Source organism: Equus quagga, chromosome 10 (assembly GCF_021613505.1).
Source record: "Equus quagga isolate Etosha38 chromosome 10, UCLA_HA_Equagga_1.0, whole genome shotgun sequence".
NCBI lineage: Eukaryota > Metazoa > Chordata > Mammalia > Perissodactyla > Equidae > Equus > Equus quagga.
Genome location: NC_060276.1, coordinates 16,989,880 through 17,006,432, shown reverse-complemented (window position 1 = coordinate 17,006,432; position 16,553 = coordinate 16,989,880). Strand labels below are relative to the sequence as shown.

The following is a 16,553-nucleotide window of genomic DNA, read 5'->3' as shown; positions in this document are numbered from 1 at the left end:
CCTTCTTTAACTTTATCATATATTACTAGGAATTACCATTTCAAAACCTTCTGGAGTAAATGGATATGAATGGAGTAATTTAGCCCAAATGTGAGATGTTACTTATCTCATCTCTTAATTTTCCATCTACAGGCCAATCTCTTCCAATCCCCTCAAAGTCATCAGGAAGCAGAACTCACGTTTAGCTATTTTTGAGCCAGTGGCAGGGTTGGCTACATATGTGGTCCTTTTAGAGAAGGCAATTCTCCTAGATTTGTGTTGGGCTTCCCAACCAGTTTCTACCCCTTATTCGTAACTATGAAACTGGAATAGAGAAGGAGGGAATCTGAATGGGGGGAGAAGGAATGAAGAGAAAAAGAAACAAAGTTTAATTTAGTCTCTTAACTGCTATCTTAAGAAATAGGAACTGAATCCTTCATTTTATCATTTTAAAAAAAGTGTGTAGAGTGTACAGTGTGTGTGTATACACGAGTGTGTCTTGCCAGTTTCTCTCTAGTGAACTCAACCCTGACCACTGTTAATAATGGGAAAAGTCACAAACCAAGCCATGGAATTATGAGACCAGATCATAACCATAAAATGTTGTGTTTAATCAATAAAGATCTTGAATAGAGAAGTCTATTCCACCCCATGATGCTGTACTAGATTTTTACATATGCTAACTTACATTTAAATATGGCTTGAATATAATATCATATCTTTTTTCTTTAACACTGACAGATGATAGAATTTAATTAATCCAAACACTGTATTCAGAATATATGTATATGTATATATATATATATATATCTCAGAATATAACATGTATTTAAGAAGCTTCACTCCAATGGTTTTTGACCTTAAAACATGATTACTAATTGTATGCTGAAATAGAGAAAAAAACCTCTCACCTTCTTCGGCTGGACAAGGTTTCTTCATGTTCTACATGAGCAACTTTTAATACTTTCTTGTCAATAAACAGATCTTCAGGATAATAAGCAGATCTATATTGGCGTTGTTGAGAATGGGCACATAACTTGCCAATCTGAAAAAAGAAATGCAATATAATTATATGATACTTTCACAGATATGATAGTAGAAACAAATTCTGAAACGCACTTCAATTTCTTCCCCAATTTCTTTTTAAGGAGCAGAACGAAGCTATTACTGGAGTCAAAAAAGGTGATATGCTTTTAAGGCAAAGAACCATCTGCGGAAAGGAAGACTGAAGAATATGGGGGGCGGGGCACTCTGAGCACAGCGTGTTCAGAGATTTCCTAAGATGAAAAAGGCTTTTTTTCTATAGTGAAGTGCACATTTGCAAGGACCCTCTACATAGGACTTATGCTACTGGTGCCTTTCAAGAGCATTTGGTATTTATACGTATGAGAAGTTCACAAATGGGAATTGCAAAGTTCAGGAAGAACTGGTGCAGGAGATGAGGGTGTGTGTGAGAGATGTGCAGAGTAGTCTGCTAACAGAAGAGCATCCTCCCATGCACAGAGCGCTCCTGATTCTTATGAGAATTTTGTTATAAGACCCAAGCTAGGGTATTCTGAAAATGTCAATGTAGATGCTCATCTGGCTTTCCTAAAAACGCCAGAGGGAAGAAGGCAAGTTAACCAATCAATAGCCAGTGTCGTCAGCTATGAATCACATATCATTGAATAAGCACAAGACAGAGAGTATTAAAGAATACAGGTGCTCAAGAGAGTTTTACCTTCATCCCTCCTTCCCTCCCTCCCTCCCTTCTCTCCTCTATCCATTCATTCAAAAATATTTATTGGATGCCTCCCTCTAAAGATTAGCTCTTTTACACTCAAATAGCAGTGATGAAAAATGGCTTCAGCTTTGTTACAATTCTAAATGATTTGTTTGGGTAAATTATTTGTAGATTTGTTATTTTTTCACTTTCAGACAAAAGCCGAAATGAACTTCCATATAAAGAAGTATGAATATGAACATATTTATATGTTTCCTTTGTGCCAGACGCTATGTTAATATTATCACCCCCATTTTATAGGTCAGGAAATCAAGGCTTAGAGAGGTTAAGTGACTTCCCTAAAGCAAATAGGCAGTGGATTCACTTTCTGACTTTGAACCTATTTGTCTGATGTCAAAGCTTGTGCAGTATCGCCTCCCTAGAAGACGATGCTTGATTTCCACTTGCTTATATTCCATGTTTTGGAAAAAAAAAAAAGGATTCCTAGTCTTCAAAAACATGGTCAACATAGTCAAGGTGACCATACAGACTGTACACTTTAGGAACAATATTGGAAATACCTTGTGAGGACAGGGGCTGTATCTTTGTCTCTCTGCACCTCCACAGAGTTCAGACTGGATTTTGTACACTGCTTGGCACTCAGTAAAGGTGAATTATTTGAAGTGGATTGAAGGAACTGCCTAGTATCAGGTCTGGCTCGCCATTCTACTGATAGGCCACCGGCTCTGTGTGGTAATCCCAGCTTCTGGATTTCCTAAGCTGGCCCCAATAAATAACATTTACCAAGTTATATATCTTTTTATAAAGGCATAAATGGCATTTAGTTTGAACAGCTTTGGAAGGTTTTCCATATGAATACATTTTTGAATTAGAAGAAATCTAGATGCAGCAGTAGCATCGCCTCCATTTATGAAATACAGCACCTATAGTCTGATATTCAGACTGGTTATTTCAATAGTTTATCTTAATAGGAATGAAACAGAAGTTGCAGACACTTTAAAATATTTTGTTTGGCTTGGAGTATACGGTATACTGAATTTTTCAGATGTGTTTGTGTAATGCTATTTGACTTGGGCTAATATTAATTTCAAATGAAGAGTCTGCATACTCTGAATGTGCCCTAACTGGCAGCTGTCTGGTAGGGTGCTTTAGGGTAGGGGGCCGTCCAGCTGGACTGGGGAGTTAAGTTCCAGCCACTTCCAAAGTATATGGTACAGATACAAATAACTGAGGGCAGACTGTGCATCACAAATTTATGTCCATAGACATAGTCATGTTTATTTTGTTAAACCACAGGTGAACATTCATAGAGTAAAATCTTGATTTTTGCTCCATAAATATCTGTTTATTCTTCTGTGAACATACATCAATGTGAGAGTCTATTTCACCAGGATCAAAGTATTCCTAGCACATTCAGGAGCACAGGACACATTCTCTTGACCGACACCTGTTCCAAATCCAGCACTGAAATCAAAATCTTTCACACATCTTTCACAGTAACTTGTCTACTTGCAACGCACAGCTGTGAAATCTCCCGCCCCATTGAAAGTCTGCTCTTTGTAGCAGTGAATACTAATTGGGCCACAGCAAGGCTTTAAAGTTTTTAACCCCTCCCAACCTACTGGAAGGGGGTGCAGCTGAGGCAAAAGTAGGAAGGTTAAGAACAAATGAGAATGTAGCCAGTCTGGAGTCTGACCTTTCTTCCCAAGCCACCCAATGTGGCATTATCAAGCAGACTTCCCAAGGCTCTGTGTGGGGTAAGGGGCAAACAATGGTGTCCTGCCAACACCCCCACTCTCCCATCTGAAATCTGCCACATCTTATCAGACAGGCTGTATTTTCTTCCACAAATCTACCATGAAGCAAATTCTTCTCATATACAAAGCATTTGTCAAATGTGGACCCCCCTTTGGGCCCTTCTCCCCACATCTTTCACCTCCACACTGTGTGAGCTGTAGGTGAATATTATGAGCTTATTCTGAGAAGTGGACATGAAAAGAAAACATAATTTACAAAGAGATGCAGCATTCACATGAAAGAGGTCCTTTCAGCTTCCCACTTGGGAAACATTAGGCTATGCTGGGAGACTCGGGTCTTATTCTACAGCTGCACCTGCTATAGAAGCCAGCCTCCCGAGTGGCATTTTCGAAATCAGTATCCTGCCCAGGAGTTTAGGCTCTTAAATAAGAAGTGCAATCCAATTTCCTTTCACTAACTAATGTACCTAGTCAAGGATGCCGTTACCTTTAAATTTAGTTAGTTGGAGTGAATTTATTGGATAGGGGAGTGTCTCTATTAATAGACCTGGAATATAAAATCTTTTAGTTTTCCATGACCTATGATTCCTAATGGTGCCTTTATTCACGTGCCAGAACCTGTGGCAGGGAAAGTAATAGTCCTCTGAAGTGTTATAAGACTTGAAACATAAGAAGCCAGCGCCTCAAACCATATCCAGGCCAGAAGGTCATTCTAGTAACCTTGGCACCATTCTTTTCTAACCAGGGTCCAGAGCACTGGCTTTGTACATACATAAGGAAAATACACTGCTAGGAACCAGCAAGGTAGAGTAAAGAGCCCAGCAGACTGGGAATTAGGAGACCAGGCCTACAACTCCACTTCTCTCTCTCACCCAAAACAGGACTTCATTTTGACCTGGTCCCACAGACTTATTCCACTTGTAATTCTAGTCTCATACAAAAGAGGAAGATATGACATTTGAAGTGCCATATGTTATCCTGGGTTCCTTTGAAAAAAAGGGAAAATTACTTCCCAAGTAGAGTACGTTACCAAAGATTTTAAAACCACGCAAAGCATTTGGCTTGATGCAATTCACACATGCACCCCGTAATTTACATGTCAAGAAATGCACACACTCCACTGGTAAAATCTAAGTGTATTCATTCTCAGGTCCCCATTTGTTATTGGTTCTGGGGACTCTTAGGTGACCAAAAACTCAGTTCATCTTTCCCTCTGAATGGCTGAGCAGAGAAAGAGAGCCTATATTGTAAGCTCCTCAACAATACCAATATCTCACATTTGTAACATAATACCTTACACCCCCCTGGTACTTCACAAATAAATTCTACATCCATTCTCCATTCTCTCCAGTGAGTCCTACAGTAACCCTCTGAGGCATACAGAGCAGGTGTTATTAAGCCCATTTTAGAGATAATGAAACGGCAGAGCTGGGACTCGAATCCAGATCTGTCTGACTCCAAAACTTACGTTTTTGTTTTTTATTTTTCTCCCTATGCTATGGATTTCTGTCAAGAGGAGAGACTCTGGGGCTTCCCAGTATTGAGTGTGGCCCAGCTCTGTAGTCCTGTGGACACCCCATCCATAACTGGAGAACATTAGTGATTATGAAGAATTCAAAAACGTACTTCAGGGAAGGGCTAGTTATTCAAGATCAACAGAAAGCTGACATCCAATTTTAACCTGTTTCAGACAGTATTTCTAGTAGAATGATGTAAACTTTTTGGCCCGTCAGGTAAGAGTCAATTAGTAACCATACTAAAGCAGTGGATGTCAAGCTCTGTGGGGGAGCTGGCCACCACGTAGGTCCAGTCTGCTGCTTGCTGCCTGTAGGCCGTCCCTGGACCCTGGCTTCTGAAGTCAGATTTTTGGAGCAGCTACAAAATCTTCTGTAATTCCTACAATTTAACCCAGGTCTAGTCTCATGTCTGGTCCAAGTATATTCTTTACAGTTTGCCCCCAAATGGAGATTCCAGGCTGATCCTGTGGCTACAAAAATGGATCAGGTTTAAGCCTTTACCTGTTATAGCCTAAAAGATTTGAAAACTGTATGTGTGGGGTGTGCTACTACAGTAAAGCGTATCTCTGAACCTCTCCCACTCTTAACTAGCCCTGAGAGATCTATTTTGCTCTTGATTTAAAAATCAGATAAATGAAAGGTTTTACATTTTCTTTCTCAAGAAATATAAGAAGGGGTGTGTGTGTGTGTTATGTGTGATGCTGCGTGTTTTAACCCGTATGGCCCATAATAGAACAAGGAGGAGGTAGAAGGAACAGGGAAGGAGAGGGAGAAGCAGAAACAGGAAGGGAAAAGCTCCCATTAGCGAGTCTGTGGCACAAGAGCCACGGCCGGCCACAACATACTGCCCTCAGAAATCTGACAGCTTTGAAGGGGAAGGTGGCTGTCCCACTGAATTGTACTCAGCGAGCAGCTTAACTCCTTCCCTCTTAAGAGCTGCACCTGAGGCCAAGCCTGAGGACCTCTAGAGGGTCTTTTCAGTTTCAGTTAATTATAAAATAACTTTTCCGCTAGAATCCAGCTGATGGCTGTGCTCCCAAGAAGTCTTTTCTGAGAACTGTTGCTAAATAATTGGTACAAATTTAGTCTCTGGTCATCAATGGATTCATCAGAACCCTGATGGTTATGTAATTTAAATATCAATTCTGATCCCGTGGTCCACTCGGGAGAACTATTACCTGTGGCATTTGTTTTAGGGTACCTTGGGGCTGGGGGTAGGGTGGGGTGGGAATTCCATAGGTTTCCAGTTAAATTCCATAATGAACCTCAGCGCGTTCTGTTGAATTGTCTATTATATTGTTGTTCAATTTCATTTAATTAAATCTTAAAAGTTTTAAAACAAAATATACATTGAAATTATGTGATATACAACATAAACTTTTTAATAGTAGCAACCATGCCCATTTAACAATTCTACAGGTATAATAAAAATGCTAATATATGTTAATGTTTAGTCTGTGGTTAATGTTTTGTCTTGTTAATTTCCCCAGGGCTTTTATTACTGATTTAAATCTGCCACAGTACTCAACTGATTGCACTGCTTCCACAAACTGCATGGAAGTAGCTCAAATGAATACTGATTAACAGAAATGAACAAACATTTGGCTGGGCAAACCATTCTTATTATATGCTTGTAATCATTACATACATTTTCTTACAATGAGATGGGCATGGCAGGCATTTTCCACTCATTTTTCCTACAGAAAATATGCATAGGAGCATTAAATTAATTTATAACCCTGTACTTCAGGAAGCACATCATTATTAATTAACTATTGATTGATCTGGATATAGAGTACAGAGGATAATGAACAGACCCGGTGACAATGTAAGCATTTTTCCCCCCACAGACGTTTTGCTGTGACTCATTATTAATTGCTTGACCATTAAAATAACAGCTCACTAATAATCTGTACTGTATTATGAATCAAGCTATTTTAAGAAATCAGGTGCCATTGTTGGAACATTCCATTCAAGTCAGCTCTTTAAATAAATTAGAATCCAAAAAAAAGGAACTAATGTCCTATACATCAGTCTGCTGTTAAGTTGAACCATAGCACTATATTATAGTGGACAGAGCCCACATTTTGGCGTCAGGTGACCTGGGTTCCAGTCCCAGTTCATGGTCTTACCATTTCAATAACTCCAGACAAGTCATTTAATTTCCTTCAAACTCAGCTTCCTCATCTGCAAAACCTAGATAATAACAATGCCTGCCATGCCTGGCAGTAGTGTGAGGATCAAATAATGGATGAAAGTGTAATGTCTCCCACATCCAGAGAGAAATCTGACTTATTCATTCTGTAAGTGGGGACTGCTTACCTTCTGCAACCCACTTCGTGTGTTAGAATCCTGGCTCAGCTGGTCAGGTACATAGCTAGCCGTAAGTAATATTTGGAGGAGTTCTTTAACTGGGGACTTTTGGAAGACAGCAAAAGGCTCCCTCCTCTGAAAGGGAACCATACTGAGTTTGCCCACATTATGCATCACACAGTCTTATCTGCTTCGCCCTGGGATACCTGGAATACTCTTTTCTGTTCTTCAGAGCCCCAGTTACCGAGAGGTGGTACATGATCTTTGCTGGTTATCCTGTATCTCTAACTTGCATGCGGTGTCTATGGGGATGAATGCAGTGGGGGTGGGAGATAGGTTTTAAATATCCTTTTGTAGAAGAGACTTGCATTTTACTAATTTATGTCTGCCACAAACAGATTCTAAGCTGAAAATAGAATCCTGCATGTGTGTCTAGCACGTTTTATGCAATACCAATCCCTTCCCATCACCAGGAGCCCAGGACGTTATTGCTTAATCACATATGACCAATATTGGAGGGGTTAACAGAAAACTTCATATAATCAGTAAAGTCAAATACCACTCCTCCAAATGTACTCATTTTCTTGTGTCCCCTGTCCCAGTGAAAAGGAGTCACTACCTACTCAGTTGCTCAAGCCAGAAGAAACCAAGGCATTTCTGGTGATTTCTCCCTCTCCCTCACTTCCCTATGCCCAGCCACTGAGTCTTGTTTTATTGTCTTATAAATAACTGAAACTTGTGCACTTTGCTGCATCCTCAGGTCTAAGGTACCATTAACTGGTTCTTAGAGCAGTACTTCTCAAACTTTAATGTGTATACAAATCACCTTGGAATCTTCTTCATGTTGATTCATATACAGTAGGTCTGTGGTGGGGTCTGAGATGAGTAGCAAGGCCCTAGTGCAGTGGTTTTCAAGGTGTGGCCCCAAAACAACCAGCATTAGTGTCACCCGTGAACTTGTTACAAATGCAAATTTTAAGGCCCGACCTTAGACATAAGAATCAGACACTCCTGGAGTGGGATCTGGTCCCTTGCTTTAATAAGCCCTCTAGGGGAGTCTGATGCACACTAAAGTTGGAGAACCACTGCTCCATAGGCCATTCCAACATCCTCTTAATTGGTCTCCCAAGCTCCAGTTTTGACCTTCTCCGATTTATTCCCTATAACAGCAGTTGTCTGAGGCCCTCTCAGGAGGTCCTAGAGGTCAAACCTATTTTCATAAAAACACTAAGACTTTATTTGCCCTTTTCACTTTTATTCCCTCACAAATATATAGAGAAAATTTCCAGAAGCTACATGATGTGTAGTGACATCATTGCTCTCGAATATGTGTTTGTGTATTCTAGAATTTTCTAGGATGGTAGGTTTAGGGTACAAATACATGCATTTTTCAGAGGTAAATTTATTCTCAGTACATAGTGCTCTTACTTGCTACTTAGGTTATGCCTACTATGATCTTTATAACCTCATCATCATTTAATAAATTGTTATTTTGAAAACTGGAAGTTTTGTGTCTATGTGAAAACATAAGAAGTAAATTCATTTTGTAGTGTTATTTGCTTAGTATTTAAAAATATTTTTTAAATCTAAGTTTTAAAAATAACTATAGGGGCCGGCTACGTGGCCAAGTGGTTAAGTTCCCACGCTCTGCTTCAGTGGCCCGGGATTTTGCCAGTTCGGATCCTGGGCGCCGACACGGCACCACTCATTGGGCCATGTTGAGGCGGCATCCCACATGCCACAACTAGAGAGACCCACAACTAAAATATACAACTATGTAATGGGGGCATTTGGGGAGAAAAAGCAAAAAAAAAACCCACTATAACTGTTATTATTGTAGATTTTATATTTTATCATACAATACAACAAAATTTGTCTACAACATATTTTTCTGATATTTAAGGATGGATGGTTGGCTTCCAAGGGGAGATTAGAAGACACTTGTTCAACCCAAAGCTGCAATGTCTAGGCCTAAAGATGCTAAAAAGGTATGAAACGGATTTATCACAGTCCTCTGACTCATACAGAGAAAGGAAGGACTTACGTAGTAGATTACAACTATAATTAAGATACAAAGATAAGACAAAAGTTATCATTCCTTTGGCCTTATAGACACTAACAATTTATTTTACTGTGTCTGATGCAACAGAACATTTTAGAATAGTGTTATAGTGTGAGCTAAGTTGCGGAATCATCTTGAAATCAATCATTCAGAGTTTAAAGAAAAAGGAATGAAATATTTAAAAGCAGATGTGATGAGCTCTTTAAAAGTCAAAATAGTTTTGTTACAGTTTTTTAGAATAGAAATGGAAAAACCACTGAAACATAGTATAGGGTAAGCTATTGTATTATAGTAGCTGGAGAAGTACACACAGCAGTGGGGAAACTAATAAACACTGTAGAGTTAACATTGCTGAATGCTGACTGGATTAAGAGTCTATGGAGGAAATCACACTACCTTCCAGTGAAAGAAACTACCTCATCAAATTAAAAGATTTAGCTGCAAACATAAAGATGGAGTTAATATCTCCTCAGCAGAATTGTGTTCTTGCCTTTCAAATGGAGACATCTAGAGACATGAGCTGGACTTGTCATTTTGCTTGTATTCCTCTAGTATCAGAACCAACTAATCATCAAAGAAGATCTATAATGTGAGAGCTTGGGGGAGAAAACAATGAATAGTGCTGAAATATTCAGTGTTGAATAATGTTGTTGAAATCCATGGTTTATCTGCAAACAAATGTGAGGACATTTACACCGATGGTGCAAAAGCTATGGCAGGTAAAACTGCTGGGACCTTAGTATGAATCAGGGTAGTGGCACCAAAATGTAATAGTAGACATTGTATTTTTCACTGCTAAGCACTCCCAGTTTAAAAAAAAAAGCCAGTAACACTTAAGAATGTACTTGAAGCAGTAAAAATTAATTTTAGTAAATCTTGACTCTTGACTACATCTTTTCAATATTATGTGTGATGAAATGGAAAGTGTGCATAAAGTACTTCTGCTACATACTGAAGCATGACGGTCATATAGAGGAAAAGCCCATGTGTGATTGAGTTATGAGGTGAACTAGACACTTTTTTCATGAAACATTATTTTTACTTTAAAGAAACACTGACAAACTAATGCTATTCAAACTTTAGTATTTGGCAGGCATTTTCTTGGAAAGGAATAAAGCGAGCTTGTTACTTCAAGGAAAACAACAGCGCTGGTAGCTAATGACAAAATTTGCACTATCAGGATTTCCCATTCCACATGGAAGAAACTTGGAAGTTGTCACTCCATCCTAACAACAAGTAAGAAGCTAAACAGACTGAAAGACCAACTCTTCTTGGATCCATAAGAGCAGGGAGGAGAGAATAGACCACTGTCACCAAGACTGGAAAGACAGGCAAATACAGGGAGTCACGGTTTACGAGAACAGAGGCTCAGGAGCAGAAACTGACTTGGGACCCAGTGCTGAAGTAGGAAAATACGAACTGTAACTGATGAATTGCTGGAGACTCAGTGCAGACAACTCGGAAAGTTAAAATCTCCAGGGGAACCCAGTCAAAAGGGGACCCCCACAATATTGTGAAATTTACCTTCAGGAGCTTGACCAGATTCCTAAAGTAAACATCAGAGAAAAATTCCTTTAGTCTTCCAGCATAGGGAGGGGAAAAGGAACTATTTTGAAACAAACCAGAGCACTCTATTCTTCTCAACAAGGCCTGCCCTCAGGGGAAAACGAGTTAACTAGTGCCTAATCAGCTGGAGCATTATCAGAGCCCAACTCACTTCAGGAAATACTCAAATCCAATCCACTCTAGCCATCCTGTCCCACCTAAGAGGAGATAAAAAAAAAAAAAAAAAAACCCCGAGAAACACTTATGAAGTTCACAGTCCAGAGCATAGGCTTATTAAAAGAATGAGCTCTAATCATAGGACTATAGTGTCCTTCCCCTCCCCCAACACCTTACCACCACATTACTAAGGACCTATTTACAGAAGTTCCTTTTAATCAGTCCAACTATCAAGAAAAAATTAAAAGGCACACCAAAAGGCAAAAAACAATCTGAAGAGACAGAGAAAGCACCAAAACCTGACATGGCAGGGATGGTGGAATTATCAGACTGGGATTTTAAAACAACTATGATCTATTAATAATGAATAAAGTAGACAGAATGCAAGAACTGATTGGCAGTGTAAGCAGAGAGACGGAAATCCTAAGAAAGAACCAAAAAAAACAAGCTTGGGTGAAAAAACACTAACATAAATAAAGAATGCCTTTGAAAGGCTTATTAGTAGGCTGGACACAGCTGAGCAAAGAAACTCTAAGCTAGAGGATATATCAATAGAATCCTCAAAAACCAAAAAGCAACAAGAACAAAGACTGAAAAAAACCAACTAGAATATTGAAGGACTGTGGGACAATTATAAAAGGTATAACATGTGTGTAATGGGAATACCAGAAGAAGATGAAAGAGAGAAAAAAAGAAGAACTATTTGAAATGATAATGACCGAGAATTTCCCCAAATTAATGTCAGACACCAAAACACAGATCCAAGAAGCTTAGAGAACACCAAGAAGGATAAATGTCAAAAAGACTACAGCTAGGCATATCATCTTCAAATTATAGAAAATCAAAGATAAAGAATAATTCCTAAAAGAAGTCAGAGGAAAAAAATATCTTACTTATAGAGGAACAAAGATTAACAATTACATCTGACCTCTCTTCACAAACCATGCAAGCAAGAAGAGAGTGGAGAGAAATATTTAAAGTGTTAAGAGAAAAAAAATCACCAACATAGAATTCTATACTCTGAAAAATTATCCTTCAAAAATGAAAGAGAAATAGACTTTCTCAAACAAACAAAGGTTAAGGGAATTTGTTGTCAGTAGACATGCCTTGCAAGAAATGTTAAAAAAAAAAGTTCTTTAGAGAGATGCAAATAATATAGGTCAGAATCTCAGAGATACCTAAAGAAAGGAAGAGCATCAGAGAAGGAATAAGTGAAGGTAAAATAAAAATAAAACCTTTTTTTCTTATTCTTAACTTACCTAACAGATAATCTGTTCAAAATAATAATAGCAACAATGTGTTTGATGATGTATGCTTATGTGTATATTTCATGGATATATCATGTACATGCTCATAAAAATGTGTAATGAATGACAGCAATGATACAAGGGATGGGAGGAAGGAATTGAGATCATTTTGTTAGTATAAGGTACTCACACTACCCGTTAAGTGGTATTGTGTTATCTGAAACTGGACTTGGATTAGTTGTAAATATATATTGCAAACTCTAGGGCAACCACTAAAAGAAGTTTAAAGAGCTACAACTGACATGCTAAGAAAAGAGAGAAAACAGAATCATATAAAAGCTCAACTTAAACCACAAAAGAGAGAAAAAGAGTGGGAGACAAAAATAGAAACAAAGAACAAGGGCAACAAAAACCACAGTAACTAACATGGTAGATGTTAATCCAACTATATAAATAATCACTTTGAATGTCAAGGGTCTAAATGCCTCAATTAAAAGACAGAGATTGTCTGAGTGGATCAAAAACACGACCCAACTATATGCTGTCGCCAAGAAACCCAATTTAAATATAAAGACACATAGAGATTAAAAGTAAATGGATAGAGAAAAAGATACCATGCTAACACTAATCAAAACATAGCAGGGGTAGCTATATTAATTTCAGACACAGCAGACTTTAAAGTAAGGAAAGTTATCAGGGATAAAGAGGGACCTTACATAATGATAAAGGGGTCAATTCTCCAAGAACACATAACAATTCTTAATATGTATGTGCCTAACAGAGCATCAAACTATATGAGGCAAAAACTGATAGAACTGCAAAGAGAAATGGATGAATCCACTATCACAGTTGGAGACTTTGACATCTGCTCTTGGAAATGGACATATCCAGCAGGCAGAAAATCAGTAAGGACATAGTGGAACTTAACAACACCATCAGTCAACTGGATATAATTGTCATCTATAGACTACTTCATCCAACAAGAGCAGATAACACATTCTTCTCAAGCTCTCATAGAATATTCAGCAAGATAGATCACATTCTGGGCCATAAACACACCTTAACAAATTTAAAAGAAAATAAATCATACACTGTCCACTCTCAGACCACAATGGAATGAAATTAAAAATCAATAACAGAAAGATAACTGAAAATTCCAAAATACCTGGACATTACACAATACACTTCTAAATAACACATGGGGCCAAGACAACTAATGAAAATGAAAATACAACAAAATCCCTTACAAAATTTGTGGGATGTAGTGAAAGTAGTGCTTAGAGGGAAATTTATAGCATTTAGTGCATATATTAGAAAAGAAGAACGTTCTAAAACCAATAATCTAAGTTTCCACCTTAGGAAACTAGAAAAAAGGGAGCAAATTAAATCCCAAGTAAGCAGAAGAACATAAATAATAAGAATTAGAGCAGAAATCAATGAAATTGAAAACAGAAAATCAATAGAGAAAAATCAATGAAACCAAAAGCTGGTTTGTTGAAAAGATCAAGAAAATCAATAAGCCTCTTGCCACACTAAGAAAAAAAAAGAGAGGACACAAATTAGTAACATCAGAAATGGAAGGCAAGATCACTACAGATTCCATGGAAACTAAAAGGTTACTAAAGTAATACTATGAACAACTCTATGCCCACAAATTTGATAACCTAAATGAAACAGACCAATTCCTTGAAAGACACAATCTGCCAAAACTCACACAAGAAGAAATAGGCTATCTGAATAGGCCTATTATCTACTGAAGAAATTGAATCAATAATTAATATCCTTCCAAAACAGAAAGCACCAGACCCAGATGGGTTCACTGGTGAATTCTATCAAATATTTAAGGAAGAAATTACATCAATTCTCTACAATCTCTTTCAAAGGATAGAAGGAAAGAGAATACTTCCTAATTCATTCTGTGAAGCCAGCATTACCCTAATACCAAAACCAAAGACATTCTAAGAAAAGAAAACTACAGACAAATATCTTTCATGAACATACATGCAAAAATCCTCAACAAAATGTTAGCAAATCAAATTAAAAAAATTATAATAAGAATTATTATACACCATGACCAAGTGGGATTTATTCCAGGTGTGCAAGGCTGTTTCAATATACAAAAATTAATTAATGTAACCTATCACATCAACAGACCAAAAAAGAAAAATCACATGATCATATCAACAGATAAAGAAAACGCATATGACAAAATCCAACACCCATTCATGATAAAAACTCCCAGTAAACTAGGAATAGAGGCAGATTTTCCCAAGTTGATAGAGACTATCTACAAATAACCTACAGCTAGCATCATACTTAATGGTAAGAAACTCAAAGCTTTCCCACTAAGATCAGGTACAAGGCAAGGATGTTCCCTGTCACCATTCCTTTTCAGCATCATAGTAGAAGTCCTTGCTAATGCATTAAGGCAAGAAAAGAAAAGAAAAGGTATACAGATTGGGAAGGAAGATGTGAACAATCTTTTTTTGCAGATGATCTGATTGTCTACATATAAAAAATACAAAAGAATCAACAAAAAGACTCCTGGAACTAATAAGCAATTATAGCAAGGTTGCGTGGGCAAGGGTAATATATAAAAGTCAATTGATTTCCTATATACCAACAATGAACAAGTGGAATTTAATATTAAAAACATGATACCATTTATAGTATCACCCCCAAAATGAAATACTTAAGTATAAATCTAACAAAATATGTATAAGGTCTATATGAGAAAAGCTACAAAACTCTGATGAACAAAATCAAAAACTAAATAAATGGAGAGCTATTTCACATTCATGGATAGGAAGACTCAATATTGTCAAAATGTCAGTTTTTCTCAACTTGCCATAGAGCCAATGCAATCCCAATAAAAATCCTAGCAAATTATTTTATGGATATCGACAAATTGATTCTAAAGTTTATATAGAGAGGCAAAAGACCCGTAATAGCCAACACAATATTGGAGAAGAACAAAGTTGGAGGACTGACACCACCTGACTTCAAGACTTACTATAGAGCTACAATATCCAAGAGAATATAGTATTGGTGAAAGAATAGACAAATAGATCAGTGGAACAGAATAGAGGGCCCACAATAGACCCACATGAATATAGTCAACTGACCTTTGACAAAGAAGCAAAGGCAATACAATGAAGCAAAGATAATCTTTTCAATAAACGGTGCAGGAACAACCAGATATCTACATGCAGAAAAAGAATCCAGACACAGACCTTACACCCTTTACAAAAACTAACTCAAAATGGATCATAAACCTAAACATAAAACACAAAACTATAACACTCCTAGAAGACAAAAAAGGAGAAAACCTAGATGACACTGGGCATGATGATGCTTTTTTAGATACACCACCAAAGACACAGTCTATGAAAGAAATAATTGATAAGCTGGACTTCATTAAAATTCAAAACTTTTGCTCTACATGAGACACTGTCAAGAGAATGAGACTGGGAGAAAACAGTTGCAAAAAAAATCTGATAAAGGATTGTTATCTAAAATATACAAAGAATTCTTGGGGCTGGCCCCGTGGCCGAGTGGTTAAGTTCGCGCGCTCCGCTGCAGGCGGCCCAGTGTTTCGTTGGTTCGAATCCTGGGCGCGGACATGGCACTGCTCATCAGACCACGCTGAGGCAGCGTCCCACATGCCACAACTAGAAGGACCCACAACGAAGAATACACAACTATGTACTGGGGGGCTTTGGGGAGAAAAAGGAAAAAATAAAATCTTTAAAAAATATATATATATATACAAAGAATTCTTAAAACTTAACAATAAGAAAAAAACTCAATTAAAAAATGGGCCAAAGATCTTAACAGACACCTCTCTAAAGAGGATATACAGATGACAAATAAGCATGTCAAAAGATCCTCCATATCATATGTCATCAGGGAAATGCAAATTAAAACAACAATGAGATACCACTACACAGCTATTAGAATGGCCTTAGAATTATTTTGGGTATTAGAATGCCCAAAATCTGGAACACTGACAACACCAAATGCTGAGGAGGATGTGGAGCAACAGGAACTCTTCTTCATTCCTGGTGGGAACGCAAAATGGTACAGCCACTTGGGAAGACAGTTTGGTGGTTTACTACAAGACTAAACGTACTCTTACCATACCAATTCAGCAGTTGTGCCCCTTGGCATTTTCCCAAGGGAGTTGAAAACTTATGTCCACACAAAACCTGTACACAGATGTTTATAGCAGTT

At 37.8% G+C, this 16,553-nt stretch overlaps 1 protein-coding gene across 2 annotated transcripts in view; it reads right to left on the bottom strand.

Moving 5' to 3' along the window:
* GPC3 (glypican 3) overlaps window positions 1-16,553 on the bottom strand; it is a 403,705-nt gene that overhangs the window by 135,127 nt on the left and 252,025 nt on the right. For both annotated transcript variants that reach the window (XM_046673282.1, XM_046673283.1), the window contains one exon: window positions 891-1,024. In XM_046673282.1, the coding sequence (XP_046529238.1) occupies window positions 891-1,024 (134 nt within the window). The remainder of the gene's footprint in view (window positions 1-890; window positions 1,025-16,553) is intronic.